General features: G+C 53.4%; 2 protein-coding genes across 4 annotated transcripts in view; one reads left to right on the top strand and one right to left on the bottom strand.

The window, feature by feature from the left end:
- Window positions 1-501, bottom strand: part of MGRN1 (mahogunin ring finger 1, E3 ubiquitin protein ligase) — a 59,757-nt gene extending 59,256 nt beyond the window's left edge. For 2 of the 3 annotated variants that reach the window (XM_006874888.1, XM_006874890.1), the window contains exon 1: window positions 299-501. In XM_006874888.1, the coding sequence (XP_006874950.1) occupies window positions 299-386 (88 nt within the window). In that variant the 5' untranslated portion in view covers window positions 387-501. The remainder of the gene's footprint in view (window positions 1-298) is intronic. The other variant, XM_006874889.1, reaches the window with a different exon arrangement.
- Window positions 447-13,456, top strand: LOC102841948. The gene is made up of 7 exons (XM_006874909.1): window positions 447-623; window positions 8,544-8,674; window positions 8,899-9,012; window positions 9,404-9,577; window positions 9,616-9,790; window positions 12,753-12,815; window positions 13,100-13,456. Exons 1-7 carry the CDS (start codon window positions 447-449, stop codon window positions 13,454-13,456), a joined length of 1,191 nt encoding a protein of 396 aa, XP_006874971.1.
- The last annotated feature ends 3,776 nt before the right edge of the window (window positions 13,457-17,232 follow it).

Here is a 17,232-nt window from a genome sequence, read left to right as displayed (position 1 = left end):
AGCGTGCGGCCCCGGCGGTGTGGACCGCGCAGCTGCCCCTACGCAGGTGAGGGAGGTGACGGAACGGAGCCAAGGTCACCGATCAGGAAGTGGCCGCGCAGGTGACCTCGGGCCAGGGCCCACGACGGCGGGGCAGCTCAGTGGGGTCCCGAGCCCGAAACCCACGCATGCCTGGGGGCGCGGACCAAAAAGCGACGCGAGAGTAGGTGCTTCCGGGTAGGGGGGTGTTCCGGGCGCCGGGCAGAGTCCCCCTGCGCTCTCTACCCGCTCGGGCAGGCCCGCGTCCCACCGTGCTCACCGGACTTCGGGGGGTAGCGATAGGCCGAGTTGGCCTGGATGTCGATGTCCTCCACACCCGCGATGCGGCGGCTTAGAATAGAGCCCATGATGCGCGCGCGGCCGGAGCCGGGACGGGGGCGGCGGCGGCGGCGGGTCCTCACGCGAACATGGCCCAGAACAGGCCTCACGGACTCTCGCCCACAACTGCCTCGGCCTCCAAGCCCCCACCCCCGGCTCGGCCACGGTCCCGACGCCACGGCATCCTCCGCCTCCCGAGCTCGGAGCATCTTGGGAAATGGAGTCCTGATGCCGCTGAGGGCACGGGGTCGCGGCGCAGGGGGCCCGTCTGTGGACTACATTTCCCGAAAGACATCTCGTCCAAGTCTGAAAAGTTGTTGACAAGCCATGCAGAGTAAACCAAATGGACAAGAATCCACAGGGGGAGCACCCTCAACCTCTCCGCAATTTGTCCTTCCCTCTGCATTCCAAGCACAGCACTAACATCTTAACTCTTTAGTGTCAGCTTCATCTGTTCAGTGAGAGACATATCTAGGAACCTAACGTTTTCCATTTACTACTCTGAAATATCTCCTTGAACGACCATGGTTTTCCCCACTTCCCAGGAGGCTATCTCCTGCCAAGGCCAGCAGAGAGCACACCTTTACCTGCCTCCCAGAAACAGCTTACTTGGCAGGAGCTCCCACAAGAAGTGAAGCGCCTGCCTTGGCCACAGTCAGAATTTAGGCATCTCTCCAGTCCTGCGTCCTGAACAATTGTTGTTGTTAGGTGCCGTCCAATCGATTCCAACCCATAGCGAGCGACCCTGTACACGGCTTCTTGGAGCGACTGGTGAGCTTGAACCGCCGACCTTGCAGTTCAAAACGACTTTGACATGAACACACAGTGCCACACCTTGAAGAAATAATTTTACAGCCCGTATTGTTGTTCGCTATGGATCGGAACCGACTCTACGGCATTTAACAACAATAACTGTTGTTGTCGGAGTCCTGGTGTGGCGCTGTGGGTTAATGCGCCAGACTGCAAAGCCATTTGAACTACAAGTTCAGCAGTACAAGTTCCGAGGTTTGCTCCTCGGAAACCCTATACAGGGTCGCTATGGGTCCGAACCGACTCGACAGCACTTAACAACAACGTTGTTGTCAAGGAGCTCTGGTAGCGTAGTGGTTACGAATTGGGCTGTTAATCTTAAGGTCAGCGGTTCGAAACTACCAGATGTTCTATGGAAGAAAGATGAGGCTTTCTGCTCCCATAAAGATTTACAGCCTCAGAAACCTTGTGCAGGGTCACCATGAGTGGGAACCGACTCCACGGCACATAACCACCACCATGGAAGGCAGGAGACCGCTCCCTTTTTACAGATAGGAAAACTGAAGCAAAAAGGAGGGAGAAGAGCTTCATGTCAGGGGCTGCAGGCAGATTTGCAAGAATTAGGGTCAGGATATAAACTGAAGTTTACAAGGCACTTTCCTGGTTTTAACACACACAACACTATACACAGGTTATGCTGGGGTCTATTTTATAGTTAATGAACTGAGGTTGGAAGAGAAAAAACTTATACACACCAAGGTCTATTGGTATTCAACCATGCTCTACCAAGAAAGTAGCTAGGGAGGACAGGTAGAGAATTCATCACTAAACGCAAGCAAACCCAACCCAACCTAGTGATAGCAAGTTGATTCTAACTTAACAGTGACTCCACAGGGCAGAAGTGCCCCACTGGGTTGCCCAGGTTATCATCTTTACAGAAGCAGATTGCCACATCGCCCCAATAGCTGGTGGTTTTGAACCACCTTTTGGTTAAGAATGGAGCATACTAAAGACTGTACCACCAGGGTTCCTTGAATTCATGTTGTTGTTGTTATGTGCCGTGGAGTCGGTTCCGACTCATAGTGACCCTGTATACAGGGTTTCCGAGGCTGTAAATCTTTACGGGAGCAGAAAGCCTCATCTTTCTCCCGTGGAGCAGCTGATAGTTTTGAACTGCTGTCAGTAAAATGAGCCAGGTAACTTTCTGGGGCCTGGGGCCAGGACACAGACTTCCTGTACTCCAGAGGACCTGGAAAGTCACAGGAAGAATAAAGGAGTTGGGAGACTTGTATAAAGAAGAGGGAGACTCCAGACCCCAGGGAACCTGATTCAACTGTCCACTCAAACAACCAAACTTTCCATTTACTGAGCACCTACTACAAAAGATTGAAGTTGTCAAGGACTTTATTCTTCTTGGATCAATTATCAACACTCACAGAAGCAGCAGTCAGGAAATCAAATGGCGTATTGCATTAGGCAAATCTGCTGCACAAGACCTTTTTAAAGTGTTGAAGAGCAAAGATGTCAGCTTGAGGACTAAGGTGTGCCTGACCCAAGCCATGGTATTTTCAATAACCTCATATGCATGCAAAAGCTGGACAGTGAATAAGGAAGATCGTAGAAGAATTGATCTGTTTGAGTTATTGTGTTGGAGGAGAATATTGAAAGTGCCATGGGCTGCCGAAAGAACCAATAGATCCGTTTTGGAAGAAGTGCAGCCAGAGTGCTCCTTGGAGGCCAGGATGGCCAAACTTCGTCTCTCATGCTTCGGACATACTGTCAGGAGGGACCAGTCACTGGAGAAGGATATCATGTTTGGTAAGGTGGAGGGGTCAGAGAAAAAGAGGAAGACCCCCAACAAGATGGATAGGCCAAGTGGCAGCATTGATGGACTCAAGTGTGGCAATAGTAATGAGGTTGGCCCAGGATCAGGATGTGTTTCATTCTGCTGTGCATAAGGTCGCGATGGGTCAGTACCGACTCAATGGCGCCCAACAGCAACAATAACTATGTGCTAGGTATTGTGCTGAGGGCTTTGCATATATTCTGTCAATTCTGACGAAGGAGCCATGGTGGTACAATGGTAAGCACTTGCTAACCAAAGGGTTGGTGGTTCAAACCAAAGACTGGGCTCCTTGAGAGAAAGACCTGGTGATGTGCTCCCGTAAAAGCTGTTGAGGTTGTTAGGGAACTTCGAATAAGTTCTGACTCATAGCAACCCTTTAAAGAGTTTCCAGGGAGTGACTGGTAGGTTTAAACCACCACCTTGTGGTTAGCTGTCCAAGTGCTTATCCTACAGCACACCAAGATGGCCTAGAAAATCCTATAGGGAGGTTCTACTCTGCCATGTGGAGTCATTATGGGTCAGAATTGACGGAACAGCACCTAACAAGGGTTCTGATGTAGAGTCTCTTTTCATTATCAGTTTATTGAAGAGGTGAAGTGCCCCTCTTTAAGGCCCCACAGCACGTAAGTGGTAGAGCTGGTATTTGAACCAATTCATTCTCCTCCCTCCACCGGTGATTCAAATGCTCAAATGCTCCAGATTTGATGTCTCTTGCCCTAGATGGACCTGAAGACCCTCCTTTTGCCACCACTGTGTGATTTTTTTTCTTCCCTTAATTTAGATTTCCTTCTGTTGAATCACCAACAAAGCATTTAATATACCAACACTGCATTCAATTTACTCATCTGTTTGGTGAAATACTGAGAACTACGCTGCTCCAACACCTATCTACCCGTGAAAAGTAACACTAGGAACCCATGCTGGGTCCTCTGGATCCTGGGCATGGCTGTCATTTCACAGCTGTACACAGGATTTGGCGGGGGCCATAATAATAATATGGAATTTTATTAATTGAGGAATTAAAATAAAGAAATGAGACACAGGAAACCTGGGCATAGAAGAATTCATTGTTTTAGCAGAGCTACAATGAATTATTTTTCTTTGGATAGCAAAGCCGCAAAGATAATATTCTATGCACAGACCCCTAGTTATTTTTTTCCTTTTGAATCTGATTTATTCATGATTTTATTAGTATCCCTTTACTTTGGATGTTGACGCTCCTACACTTTAGTATATTTTTATTAAAGGTTTTTGTGTTGTTGTTAAGTGCCGTCGAGTCGGTTCCGACCCATAGCGACCCTGTACAGGGTTTCCGAGGGTGTAAATCCTTACAGGAGTAGAAAGCCTCATCTTTCTCCCGCCGAGCGGCTGGTAGTTTCGAACCGCTGACCTTAAGGTTCGCAGCCCGATTCGTAACCACTACGCTACCAGAGCTCCTTTTATTAAAGGTTAGAAGCCATATATTAGTTACATTTTATTCTACTTGTAATCATAGGTAGTTTTAATACTTATATTAACAATGTTCTTAAGACTATTAGGAGACAGGATTTGTCAATTGAATTACTACCAGCTTAGGTTTAGTGATTATAAACAGTCTTCCTTGTAGCCTTATTTAAGGCAATAAAGAATTCCTAAAAGCAACAAGGCCATGAATAAGGGCTGTGGGTACAAGAATTCCTAAAAACAATTAGACTATAGATAAAGGCTATGGGTATATACAGATACTAAATAAAAAGTCTGACTTAGCCGTTCTTAAATTAATGATCAGTAAAATAGAGAAGTTGTTTTTCATAGGCTCAGTTTCCCTGATAAGTGATGTTTTTGTAGGCTATAAACAGATAGTGTATGGAAGAAGTTAATGGAGAGTTAATTGCACCTAACAACTAAAATTAACAAGACTTAACAGACAAAGGTCAAGAAACATGTAAAGGTTAACTTGCTTCTCAGAGAAAAGAATAGATTTATGTAGGAACAAATGTTTAACTAAAAGGTTTCAAGGCACCAGAATGTCTCGTATGCCTTGAGATAATGTCACTTTGCTGTAACTTTTCATCCCTGTTGTAAATCATGAAGAATGTGCCCCAGACTTGATTGTATTTTGATGTAACTGATTACTATGAAAGCAATGTTTTCTGTAATGGTATATAAGGGGGTTGTAAGAAAGAATAGAAGGAAGGAGAAGAGAGGAAGAGGGAGAAGAAGGAATATGAGGTGGAGAGGAGACGAGAAAAGAATGGAGGGAGGATAGGATAGAGGGAGTAATGTAGAGCAGGAGCAGGGGAAGGGAGAAAAGAAGCAGAAGAGATGAGCAGGGGAGTAAAGAACGAGTAGGACAGTAAAGAATGAGAGAGTAGAGTAGCATAGAAATGAGAGAAAAATAAAGCATGTAATAAGAAGATTTTAAATTCATCACGACCCATGACTCCGTGCAATTCTTTCCGCCGACCACAGCATCCCTCTTCAGAAAAAAAACCCTGAAGTAAATTTGCCGGGGCTGGCTCTCAGCAAGGATTCATTAAACATTCCATTTAATAGAGCCTCGGGCTCAAAATCTTCAAGCCTCCAAAACGTTCTTTTTCTGTGATTATCCAAGCACAGCTGGGAGTCGGGCCTCTTCTGATTTAGCTCTCAATCAACCAGCATTCTGGGTGATTCATTTATTTAACCAACAAATATTTATCATGCAGCTACTGTGTAACAGATGATGGACCAGTGTCAACTGGAAGATACCAGATACAGAGCAATTGCAGACTAGAGGGGAAGAGACACTAACAAGATTACCAAACCAAAGACAGTGCCATTGAGTTGATTCTGACTCCCATAGAGCCTGTAGCACAAAGTAGAAGTGCCCACAAGGTTTCCAAAGCTGTCATCTTTCCAGAAGCTGACTGACCTATGGAAGCAGGCTGCCACATCCACATCTGTAGGGTTCCAATGGCCAACCTTTTGGCTAGTGCTAAGCACTTAAGTACTGTGCAACCAACGTGCCTCAAAACACATGCTATGTTATAGGTGCCATCAAGTTGGTTCTGACTCACAGTGACCCCATATACAACAGAAGGAAACACCACCGGGTCCTGGACCAGCCTCACAATCGTTGATATCTGTCTAACTCATTGTTGCATCCACTGTGTTAATCCATCTGGCTGAGGGTCTTTCTCATTTTTGCGGATCATTTTACCAAGGATAATGCCCTTTTCTAGGGACTGGTTCCTCCTGATAGCAAAGTAAGGGGTGTCTAATTACAAAATGGGTACGTGCTGTGGGTGTGAGAAATGTTGTCTATATAGACAAACGCTCAAGTAATCCAATCTGTACTCATTTTAGTGAGAGTGAGGTTTTCTTTCTTCGATTTTGCAAAATCGGTCGCCCAGCCCCCAAACAGGGGCAGACGTGCCGTGTGGCCATTTGACAAAGAGTTTTATTAACCTAACTCGGAAAAAGCCCCTCCTCCCATTTCCCCTTTACTGGATACTTAAGAGTTTACAGTCTTTCCTACTAGCCCCTACAGGGAGCATTCTCATCTAAAGTTAGTTTCATCCCCTCCCCATGAACTTCCCCTACTTCTTTGATGGGTGTATTCTTATATTAAAAGAGTCTAGCAGGTCAAACTAGTCTCTTCCTCTTCTCAGAGTTCCCATTTGTCATGCCAACTTGCTACACCCAAGATTTCCTTGATTCTGAAGATAGACCACCAAAAGCTAGTTCTCACAGTGGGAATTAAAACAATCTGGGAGATCTATTATTGATAGGGTAGGCAGGGAAGGCTTCTCTGAAGAGGTAACATTTAAGATAGGGCTTGAGATACAAGTAACCAGGCAAAGTGTGAGGAAGGCAGGTCAGACCAAGTTCAAATCAGCGGGAACAGCATATGCAAAGGCTCTGAGGCAGGAAGCAGACAAATGTAGTCCAAGAGCTCTAAGGCTATTGTGGCTAGAACCCCACAATGACACAATGAGGGGAGGCACAAGGGAGGGAGCAGAGGTCAGGAGGGAGGCAGGGGCCACAGCGCGAGACCCCTCATCAGCCTGGGTTGGGTTCTTTGAAACATAAGGCAGAGCCTCCTGGCCTTTATCCCTTAGGTGTAGACTTCTTAAGCCTCCTGTGTGGGGAGGGTCCTGGGCATTCACATCACTTTGGTGCCAGCTCAAAGTGGGTCTTGATGAACATCTGTGGATACATGAAAGAAAGGGAGGTGGAGAGGAGGGCAGGGGAGGCCAATCTTCCAGCCCTCCACAGACTGGCTGTGTGAACTTCTACAATACCGTCAACCACCCTGGGCCTCAGGTAAAATGAGGGTCCTTCAGGAAAAGCCTCTTCTCCCTCCCAGTGACTGGCCCCAGATGTCAAGCTCCAGCCAAGCTTACTCAGATAGCCAAAGTCCACACCAGCCAGGTTGATCTGGGTTGAAAACAAGGTTTTTTTGTTTTTTTTTTCCTTCCCTACTGTCCCTGGGAAAACAAGCTGGGGGGGAGGGGGGCAGCCCTGGGGGCCAGCAGGGTGATCTTTGACCTGCTAGTCACAGCTGCCTCACTCCACCAGCCTGCCTGCCCAGGAGACCTTATTCTGGGCTGGACAAGCTTAAGCAGGCACCCTAGTGGTACCTGGATGTGGGTGGGGGAGGGATGAAGGTACTTCCTGCCTAGATGAGCAGGACAAGCCCCCAGGGGCCAGGACAGGATGACACCCACCCTCTCTTGCCAGAAATACACCTGGCTGGCCCCGGAGTGACCGCTTTTCTCCACTGGCCATGAAACCTGGGAAAAGTTTAAGGAGATCTGGACTCCAGCCCAAGTTTTCTTATCTGTAAAATGGGACTTGGGCTTCCCATAGGGATCCAGATAGCACACTCAGCCCCAAGCTCTGCTCTGAGCACTTCCCAAGTATAATAATCTCCCACGGGGACCTTGGGAGAAAGATGAGGCAGTCTGCTTCGGTAAAAATTGACAGATTCCGAATCCCATGGGGCAGCTTTACTCTGCCCTAAAGGGTCGCTAAATAGGAATCCATTCAGTAGGAGTGGGTGAAGTGGAATGCCTCCTAACAATAAGGGGTCATTCTTAATAAAGAAGTCTCATGCCTTGAGCCACATGGCTTCCAAGAAACTATGAAGTCTAGGTGATCCCCACAGTGGATTCTAAAAGGGTGGAAACTGTATTGCCTCGGGGGATATGTGGGTCCTGTCAGGGTTGAGACAGCAAGCCCCCTGCCTCAGGAGTTAGTTCATGTCTCCTAGCCCGAACCCTCAGATCTTTCAGGCCCTGCCCACTACTCCCCCATTATCATCCAGCCAGCTAATGTGAGAGCCCCTGGTCTGGATGGGGGCCCAGGAAGGCAACCTTGAGCGCACTACAGACCAGGCCCTCGTCTTCGGAAAGCTTCCTCCATTAAACTCAATTCTAATTCCAGGCCACGGTTTAGCAGCAGCCCCCCAAAATCAGATCTATTAAAACCCTACACTAGCCTGTGCTTGCTCCCTTAGGGAATTTTCCGTACTAGCAGTTGTACGTTTCTTCTCGTGATTTCTAGCAAACCATCCGCGCTCCAGAGAGTAAGGACCCAATAAACTGGGCCTCACCCAGCCTCCCAGGTGCCGGTACCCGCAGCCCAGGAGCCACACGCCCGAAGCCTGGACGTCAACCGGAAGCGGCATGTGCAGGCTGTAAACACTGCCCGCAAGGCCCTACCTCCGCGCTCCCAGGCCCGGCTCCCGCCCGCCACGTGACGCACCCCCGTCCACCCCGTGCCCGCCCCCGCCGCCGCCTCATTGGATCACCAGCTTTGTTTACCTTATATGGCCAGGTCCTAACACCCCGTGGCCGTTCATTGGTCGAGGAGCGTCCTCACTCAACTGACGTCATCGGGGCTGAGAGATGCAAATAAACCGAGGCATTCTGGGATTGGGAGTTTGCAGCCATCCGGAGATTGATTCCGCGCGGTCTTAGCGCCCTGATTCCTCAGCTCGAGATTTCTGCTAAAGTACACAAGATTGTGCGTGGGAAGGGGGACCCCGAGGAGCCTGAGGTTACAGACAGTCTGTGGGCCTACTGTGCGTCTGGGTGAGAGCCAGGAGTGGGCGATGCGCTCTGGCATCAAGAGTACTTTGGAGATCTTTAAGGACAGATTCATTTACTCGTTTATTGGAAGAATTCAGAATGGTGGTTCAAAGCCACTCAGCAGCACTGTGTAAGAAAGATCTTGGCCCGTAGATGAAAGGCCAGGTAACCCTACGGGGGCAGTTCTACTCTGGTCCATCTGATCATTATGCGTGGGATCGACTTCACCGCACCTGGTGGGGGCTGGAGGCCTAGTGCAGCAGATTTTGGCCATTAATCCTGGTCCTTTCCCCATACACACACCCAAGGATACCCCACCTAACAGATGGATGCTAGCCACAATAATGTTCAGGGTCCTGTGACCTTGTCAAAGACCCCTGTGTGTGGCCGGCAGTTGGCACCCAGGAGCTGAGAGCCACAGTGAGCCCGTATCACTCGTGCCCCCGGCGTGGGCGAGCTCACCCACAGCCCCCGTGCGTGGGAGCGCGCACCGGCGGAAGAGGCAGACGGACTACAAGTTCCAGCATGCCCGTCGCCCCGCCCGCCGCCGGGAGCGAGGCGAGGCTCGGTGAGTCAGAGCCGCACAGTAAATATTTGTATTAGCAGGAGCCCGCTCGCTAATGGTGGACGCGTGAGGCGGAGGAGCGAGCGGAGCGGCACCTTGTCCGAGAACATGGACGAGCTCAAGCATCAGCTCCTGATTAACCAGTTCGTGCTAACGGCGGGCTGCGCCGCGGACCAGGCGAAGCAGCTGCTGCAGGCGGCCCACTGGCAGTTCGAGGTGCGAGCCGGCCGGTCCGGGGCTGGGGACTGGGCCGTGTGAACACGTGCCCGGGGGGATGCGCCCCGGCGGGGCCGCGTCCTCGGGTTCGCCTCGGTTCCCCGACGGCACCGCACGCGCCCGGGACGCCGAACCCCGACGCGCATCCGCGGCAGCGGCTGTCAGGCCGGGACCCCGCGGGGACGCGTCTACGCTGCTGCCGTCTCCCCCGGAAATGGCGCCGTGGGGGTGGCCGGCAAGGCAGACCCCACACACACCAGGGCCCTGAAAGCGCGTTCCCAGGCCTCCGAGCCGACAGGATTCGGGGGGACCCCCTTTTGTTTGGGTAACGGCCGGGGCGCGGGGCGGAGGGCGGGGCGGCGGCTGACCGGAAGGAGGACGCCCAGGCCTCCACTGAGCGGGCCCGTGTGCGCGATTTGTGCGTAGGGACTAGTGTCTGTTTATGCCCCGCGCCACGCCACATGTCTGTGTGCTCCAGGAGGGGAGGGGGCGACCGGTGTCACCGTCAGGTCTGTGGTTATGACCGTGCCCAGGACGGAGTGACATGTGTCCATACAGCGCCCGGTGACCCCATGTGCCCTCCCCCATCAGGAGCATCGTGTCTGTGCAGGGGTGCACCTGGTGGCTGGTAGCTTTCAGGCCAGCTGGATAGGTATCGCCACCCCAAGGGGGTCTGTACCCACGGCTTGAGCTGTCAGGAGGCCACCCATCTTCCCTGACCCAAAGGTATATAGGCCGGGGCCACCCCAGGCAAGGTGTTCAGCTTCCTTGGGCTGTTGCTGGAGGCAACAGGAGCCTTGGCCAGCTTCTTGGGGCTGGCCTGGGATAGAATTTCGTGCCTGAAGGTTTGGACAGACTGGGATTCACCCACTCTGCTCTGACGAATCCATCCTTCCCTCCCCCTCCCAGATGCCTGGGGCTGCTGCTCTGACTTTCTGGGCAGGTTCCTTCCTTCTGCTGCCCTCAGTTTACACATCTACCTGGGGGATGTGAGAAGCCTCTAAGGATCGCATGGCCAGCTGACTACCCTATGCCCCAGGCCATCGGCCACCCTCGGGAAGCACCCTACTCCCCAATCTCTCCTCTAACAAACCACACCCCTAATCAACGGCTGCCTGTGGCAAAACTCATACGTAAATGTGTCTGCATTTATGTACCCTCCCTGCTTGGGAGGCTGAGCAGGTGTCCATGTGGATGCCTACCTGTCTGGCCCACACAGCTGGGCACCTCAGTCACACAGGTGGGTGGTGCTAGGTCCCAGGCACCGGTGTGGTGACTCTGAGGATCGGTTGGAGGAGGGATGGTGCCCTGGACTCCTTAAGAGTTTTGCCCCATTTGCAAAACAAGATTACTGGGAAGGTTCAAAGAGGGTGAAAGTCAGCTGTGAACCCCAGCCTCTAGGTTAAGAGTGAGTGGGGGGCTCCCATGGCTAACTCCCCCCACCCCAGGCCCCCTCAGCCAGCCCGAGGTGGTGTTTCTAGGTCATCTTCTCTAATTCTGGTGCTAATGGGGGCAGGAGGTAAGGGGAGGGCCCTCTGGAGTGAGTTGACCCACTGTGCTTGGGGTTCTGAGGCAGGCACAAGGAATGGGAAACAATTCCCAATGGAAATCCTCCCCCTCAGCATGCCGGCCATTGGGGCTCCTGTTGGGGAAGAGCTGTCACAGGCAGGGAGGTACTTCTGCCACCAGCCCCCAGCCTGGAGCTCCCATACCCGCTTTGGAGACATGAGGTAGGGTGTGTGCCGCAGGAAGTTCCTGGGGGGCAGGCCCTGGGAGCCAGGATGGCTCAGGAGGAGCTGTGATGGGTAGAGCCATGGGCTGGCAGCCCCAACTCGTCCGTCCATCCAGGACTGGACCAGGGACTTACAGCTTTTCCAGGCACTTTCACAGGAGCAGCTAGTTCCTTTCCTGTCCTCTGATGCTCCTCCTGTGAGATGGCCCTCCTGAGGGGGCTGACCAGGATTGTCCCCCGATGCTACAACAACAGGGCCCCATGTCTGAGTAGACCCAGAATGACTGGCTAACCCCCTTCCCCATCCTGTCCACAGGGCTGGTTGGGAGTCAGTCCTGTGTTCAAACTCCCCTTTGCCTCATGCTGGCCCCTGAGTGGCCTGGGCCATTCACTTTTTGCCTCTACCTCCTGGAAATAGCAAACAGGCAACAGTCCCTACCTTCTGGGGTTGCTAACAGTAACAACCCCGGCAGGCGTATGCAGTGGGACAGGCAGGCAAGGTGTGGCTGGGATTAGACAGCCACCACTTATAAACCCTTTAGTAGCTCAGCCCTGCAGGTCCTCCCCTGCTCTTCCACCGTGAGATCATTCCACTGGAAACCTGGGTGAGCGAGCGTGTGAGCAAGTGTAAAATCTAGACGTAGACTGTTTCTGCCCTGGGCTGCCCTTGCTGGAACTTGGGAGGGTGTGCAGGGAGGGGACTGTGAACGCCACCTAGTGTCCACTCCTTGTGGCACAGAGACGGGGAAACAGCTCCATGCAGGGGAGGAGTCAGCTGGGTGGAGCTGGAGCTCAGTCTCCCTCCTTCCAGGACAGCCCAGGAGAGGGGCTGGGAATCACCCACCGGGAAGCTGCGGTTTAGGGAGGCGTCTGCACTGAATACAGCTGGGCTGGAGTCTCCCTTGTCAGAGGCCAGGGTCTGGCTGCCACTTAGGAGCAGTGAGGCCACAGGAAGGACTTGGGGGCTACCAGTGAACCATTTTCCTGTGAGAACAGGCTAGTTCTGCTTGGTGCCTGAGTCACATAATGACTAGGGACCCCACCCCCCCCAGGTACATGCAGAGGAAGGACTGTGAGCTGGAGGCACTGGGGTCCTGGTGCGCCACCTCCGTCAGCCCCTCCCACACTACAGTCCAGGATTCCAGGCCACACGAAGCCCAGTGGGGATTTGGCTCCAGGTAGTGGCCTGGGATGGATCCTGGAGGTGAGCGTACACCTTTCTTCCCACAGACGGCTCTCAGCGCCTTTTTCCAGGAGACCAACATTCCCTACAGCCACCACCACCACCAGATGGTAAGGCACCGGAGCTCCTGAACAGTACCGTGGTTCTTGGGGAGGGGGGAGCCCAGCTGGACCAGGGTGGGAGCTGGCAAGTGCTGGGACACCCAGAGCAGGACCCAGGCCGGCTCCTAGCCCCTCAGACTGGGTTCACCCACCTCTGGGTGAGCCCCTGGGAGTGGGCTTCCTGTGGGGGCTCCCCTGAAACTAGGGAGTTGCTCAGGTGGCCTCGGAGAACAGGAGACAACAAAAGACTGGGAGACCTCACTCCTCCCTCATTCTCTCCCTCCCACCCACAGATGTGCACTCCTGCCAACACCCCCGCCACGCCCCCCAACTTCCCTGATGCCCTCACCATGTTCTCCCGTCTCAAGGCCTCTGAGAGCTTCCATGGTGGGGGTGGGGGCAGCCCCATGGCCACAGGGGCTACATCGCCCCCTCCCCACTTCCCGCACAGCACAGTAGCCGGGAACTTCGCAGCGCCCAGCTGGCCAACGGCTGCCTCACCCCCAGGAGGCCTACAGCACCACCAGCCACCACAGCCGCCCTTGTGGACTCCAGGTCCTCCCTCCCCGGCTTCAGACTGGCCACCTCTGGCCCCCCAGCAGGCTGCTGCAGAACCCAGGGCCCACCCTGCCATGGAAGCAGAGAGATAAGGGAGGCCCCTCCCCCTCCCGGAGGCCTGGCCCCGTGGTGGGGGAGCGGACATCTCTGCAGGCCCCCTTGTCCCTCCTGCATCCCGCCGGTCCCTGGTGTCCTTGACAGGAGAGACTTGCCAGACAGGGTCTTCGTCCTGCACCCACACACACAGCCACTCAGGTGGCACCCAGGGATCTGGTGCAAAGTCGACAGGGCGTTTGGTGAATGAACTTCTCAGAGACCAAACCGCCTTCCTGCCAGGACTCCCCCACCCCACCCCTCCCATGGTGCCACAGAGCCAGCTCTGACTTTGAGTTTCCGGGCTTGCAGAGCGAGATCTGCGTGTGTGCGTCTGGCTGTGTCTATATATTTATACGTGTATTGATTTTCCAAAAGCAACCTGTTTTCAGCCAATGGACTTTGCATGTTACAGTGAGCCCTGCCCGCTGCCCCTTCCCCAGGGCCCACCTCACCCACACCCCTCTATCAGCCGCACTGCTGTTCCCTGCAGAGAAGAGGATTGTGGGAACCTCCACGACTACCCTACCCACCCCCTAGCTCCTGCTTGCTGGGGCTGCCTGCATGCCTTCCCAGAGCCCGGGGGTCCCTCAGCCCCATTGCCCCTTTTATCAGAGGAGAAGAAAGAATTGCAAACCCCTATCCGACTCTGTGGTCTTCCCGTACCTCCTCGGCTCTGCTGCCCTCAGTGCCCCATGCTGGCGAGGGCCACCTCCTGGACCTGCCAGTCCACACTGCTCTGTTACTGCCTTTGCAACTGTGACATACTGGAATTGCCTTGTCCTGTGAAGCAGGTCCCTGGTACTTGTTGCCAGAGCCTCACCTCCACCTGCCCACCCTGCCTTCTGTGAGTTCCCAAGCGTCACATAGGGACTTGTTTCCAGGCCTGGGGTGATGATGTTGGCCAGTAGGGACTAGTAAGCAGGATAGAGGCTGGCAGCCCAGGGGGCATTTGAGTGTATGTCTCAGACTGCTCCTGTGGGCCCGTCTGAGTATGACCCCAACTCCCTATTGCCTCCCTAGGCCTTGGGAGGGACTCCTGCTATAGCCTTGTCCCTCCCTCACTAGGGGACCTCCTCAGCACTGATCCCTCACCTGTGTTGTCTCAACTCCACCTGGAGTTCCTTGTCTGGGCCTGTGCTGTCTCCACCCCACCTGTTTCTGCTCAGGTGGGACCTGGGCACGCAGCCTGTGAAGTAGCCAACCTTGTTGAACTGCCCCTTCTGGGTCAGCCCTGAAGTCTGACTGAAGATACTGGTGTCCCAGAGACCTGCACTGGCTTTGAACCCGCCTTTCTGGTGGCCTCATCACACGAGTCACCCATGTGGCAGGACATCTCTGCCACCCTGTCTTTACAGCTTCATGCTTTGGGATAGAAGAGAATTCTCTGGACACTGTCATCTTCACATATCAGGAGAATTGCTCTCTGGAGTTGCACACGTGGTTTTAGATGATCTATTGTGAGGAGTGAGCTTTAGCCTTGGCTGTCCCTAAAGACAGGCACATGACTGTCCAGAACTGGTGAGGGTAGCAGCCTCCAAGACCCTACCCAGGATGCCCTGGGACTAGCAGGTGTGTGTGCTCCTCACTCCATGCTGACCATCGCACCCCTGGGAAACCCAGGGAATTGCAGAATCTCAGGTTTGGGTCAGAGGTGTCTTCAAGTAGGACCCCTGGGGGCTATAGGTGGACTTCATATTTGAGACACTTCCCACATGACAGCCTAGTTGAGTGGTGGCCTGCTAGGGGGCTATCCCACTGTGCCCAGCTCTGGCTCTGGGGCCAGGAGGTCGCTTCCACCCAGTTTCCTAGGCAGCACTGTTGACATTTTGTTCTGGAGCATTCCCTGTGGTGGGGGCAGCCTGTGCACTGTAAGGTGTTGAACTGTATCCCTGATCTCCACACCCACCCCAGTGCCGTGTGGAGATGCCCATTCCCACAGCTGCTCACAGAGCCTCGGGGGGTACTCAGAGAGAGGCCCAGGTGGGTAAAAGCTCCCAGGCAGACAATGGTAGACGGTTCTGAATATACCCTCCCTTAAGATGTTTTGTAAGGGCCAGCTTTGTGGTCTGTGACACATCTCAATAAAGCTGCTGTAAAATACAAATGCGCCCCTGCAGGTGGGGACAGGGTACTTGTTAAACACCCAGATCCCTGGGGTCCCTTTCCTGGACCAAGACCCAGGAATCTTTTTTAAGGAAGGCCCAGGTAAGGGGAACCATGAGACCAGTTGTCAGGAGGCAGGCCGTCTGGGCCCTTGTGGAGTTGGGGCATAGGGTGGCTCTTCCTGTGGCCCTGCCGTACATGTACACCCAGCGCTGTGACTGGGGACATGGGCTGCCCTTTCTTTGCACCAGGCCCAGGGGGAGCCATGCCCCCAAGAATTTGAGTGCAATGTGTGGAGCTTAGAACGTCCCCTCCCTTCGCAAGCCTGGAAGCTCCTAGCAAAAAAGGAACCAGCCGTGCCCACTGGTGTGTTCCAGTACAGACCAGTGAGACCCAGCTGGGATCTGCTGGTGGCAGAGGACACCAGTCTTGTTACTTCAGAGTCCAACCTTGGCATGGTCACCCCCATCTGTCTATGGCACTTGACTTGCTGATGGCTTCGGCAGCTTGTAAACACCATTTGCATCCCAAGGTTGTTCTAAAGAGCATGTATGGTTCAGAGGATGGGCCTGCCTTCTCTCGGGGGCGGACTGCAATCCTTCCCTGGGTATTTACTTTGGATAGTATTTGCACTGTTTTTCGATTGTATGCCAATATTTAAACATTATAATGAAACCCCACTTTTAGCTGCTTTTTGAGAAGGAGTATCTGACCCACATTCCCTTCAGATCACCACCGGCAGAAGCTTGGGGATGCAGCCTGACTTTCCAGCCTGCTATGGGGTTGCTACTGCAGAAACTGCACTTCCAACTCCTGCTTCAGACGCAGCGTCCACTCAAGGACCCCTGGCTTTCCCTGCAGCTGACCCTGCTCGGCAGGATGGGGACATCGGGCTGTGAGCACCGAGTCTCCTGGCTCAGGGTGTGTTCGATGCTATGCTGCCTTCAGCAGCTGGGGAGCATCCTGGACAGCTGTGAAGAGAGGGGCTTGTTCTCCTTGCGGGTCCTTTGGAATGTGGGGGTGCTCTGAGAGCCGCAGTACATCCCCGGGAGCTTCTCATTGGTCCCCACTGTGGCTGGTCATGCTGTCTGGGAGCTATCCTGCAGGGCTCTGCAAGGTACCCAGGATAATGGATGCTTTGGACTCTTGTCCAGCCCACCAGGGTTGGCCAAATGGGAGTCTTTTTGAGGCAAAATTGTTTCCATTTTCTGCATTTAAAAAGGTCTCTGGGTTTTCGAACCACAGCTTGTATCTGGGCAAGGAGCCCTGATGTCTCAACCGTTAGGTGCTCAACTGCTCTCAGGAAGGTTGGTGGTTCAAAGCCACCCAGTGGCTCCAAAAAAGACCAACCTGGCCTTAGCTGGTTCCTGCCAAGATGACAGCCTAAAACACCTCATGGGCAGTGGAAGGGAGATGGCACCTAACAAGCCCGAGTCCCTGCTCTGCAGGCCCTCCCTCGGACTGCCTGGTGCCCATCGTCTCGGCAGGGATAAACACTTGCTGCTGTGACCAGGTATCTGTACCTTAGGGTTAGTGAGTCTCCGTCTGTGAAGGGAGAGAACACCCTGTGAGCCTGCCATGTGCAGCCATGAGTCAGGAGGTGGGCCTGGGAGTCTCCTTCTCCCAGCAGCACAAGAGCTGGAACCCTCTGCTCTACAGGCGGCACCTG

This window comes from Chrysochloris asiatica, unplaced genomic scaffold (genome assembly GCF_000296735.1).
Source record: "Chrysochloris asiatica unplaced genomic scaffold, ChrAsi1.0 scaffold00305, whole genome shotgun sequence".
Taxonomy (NCBI): Eukaryota; Metazoa; Chordata; class Mammalia; order Afrosoricida; family Chrysochloridae; genus Chrysochloris; species Chrysochloris asiatica.
The sequence above is the reverse complement of the archived record's forward strand: the minus strand, read 5'-3'. Positions and strand labels throughout refer to the sequence as shown.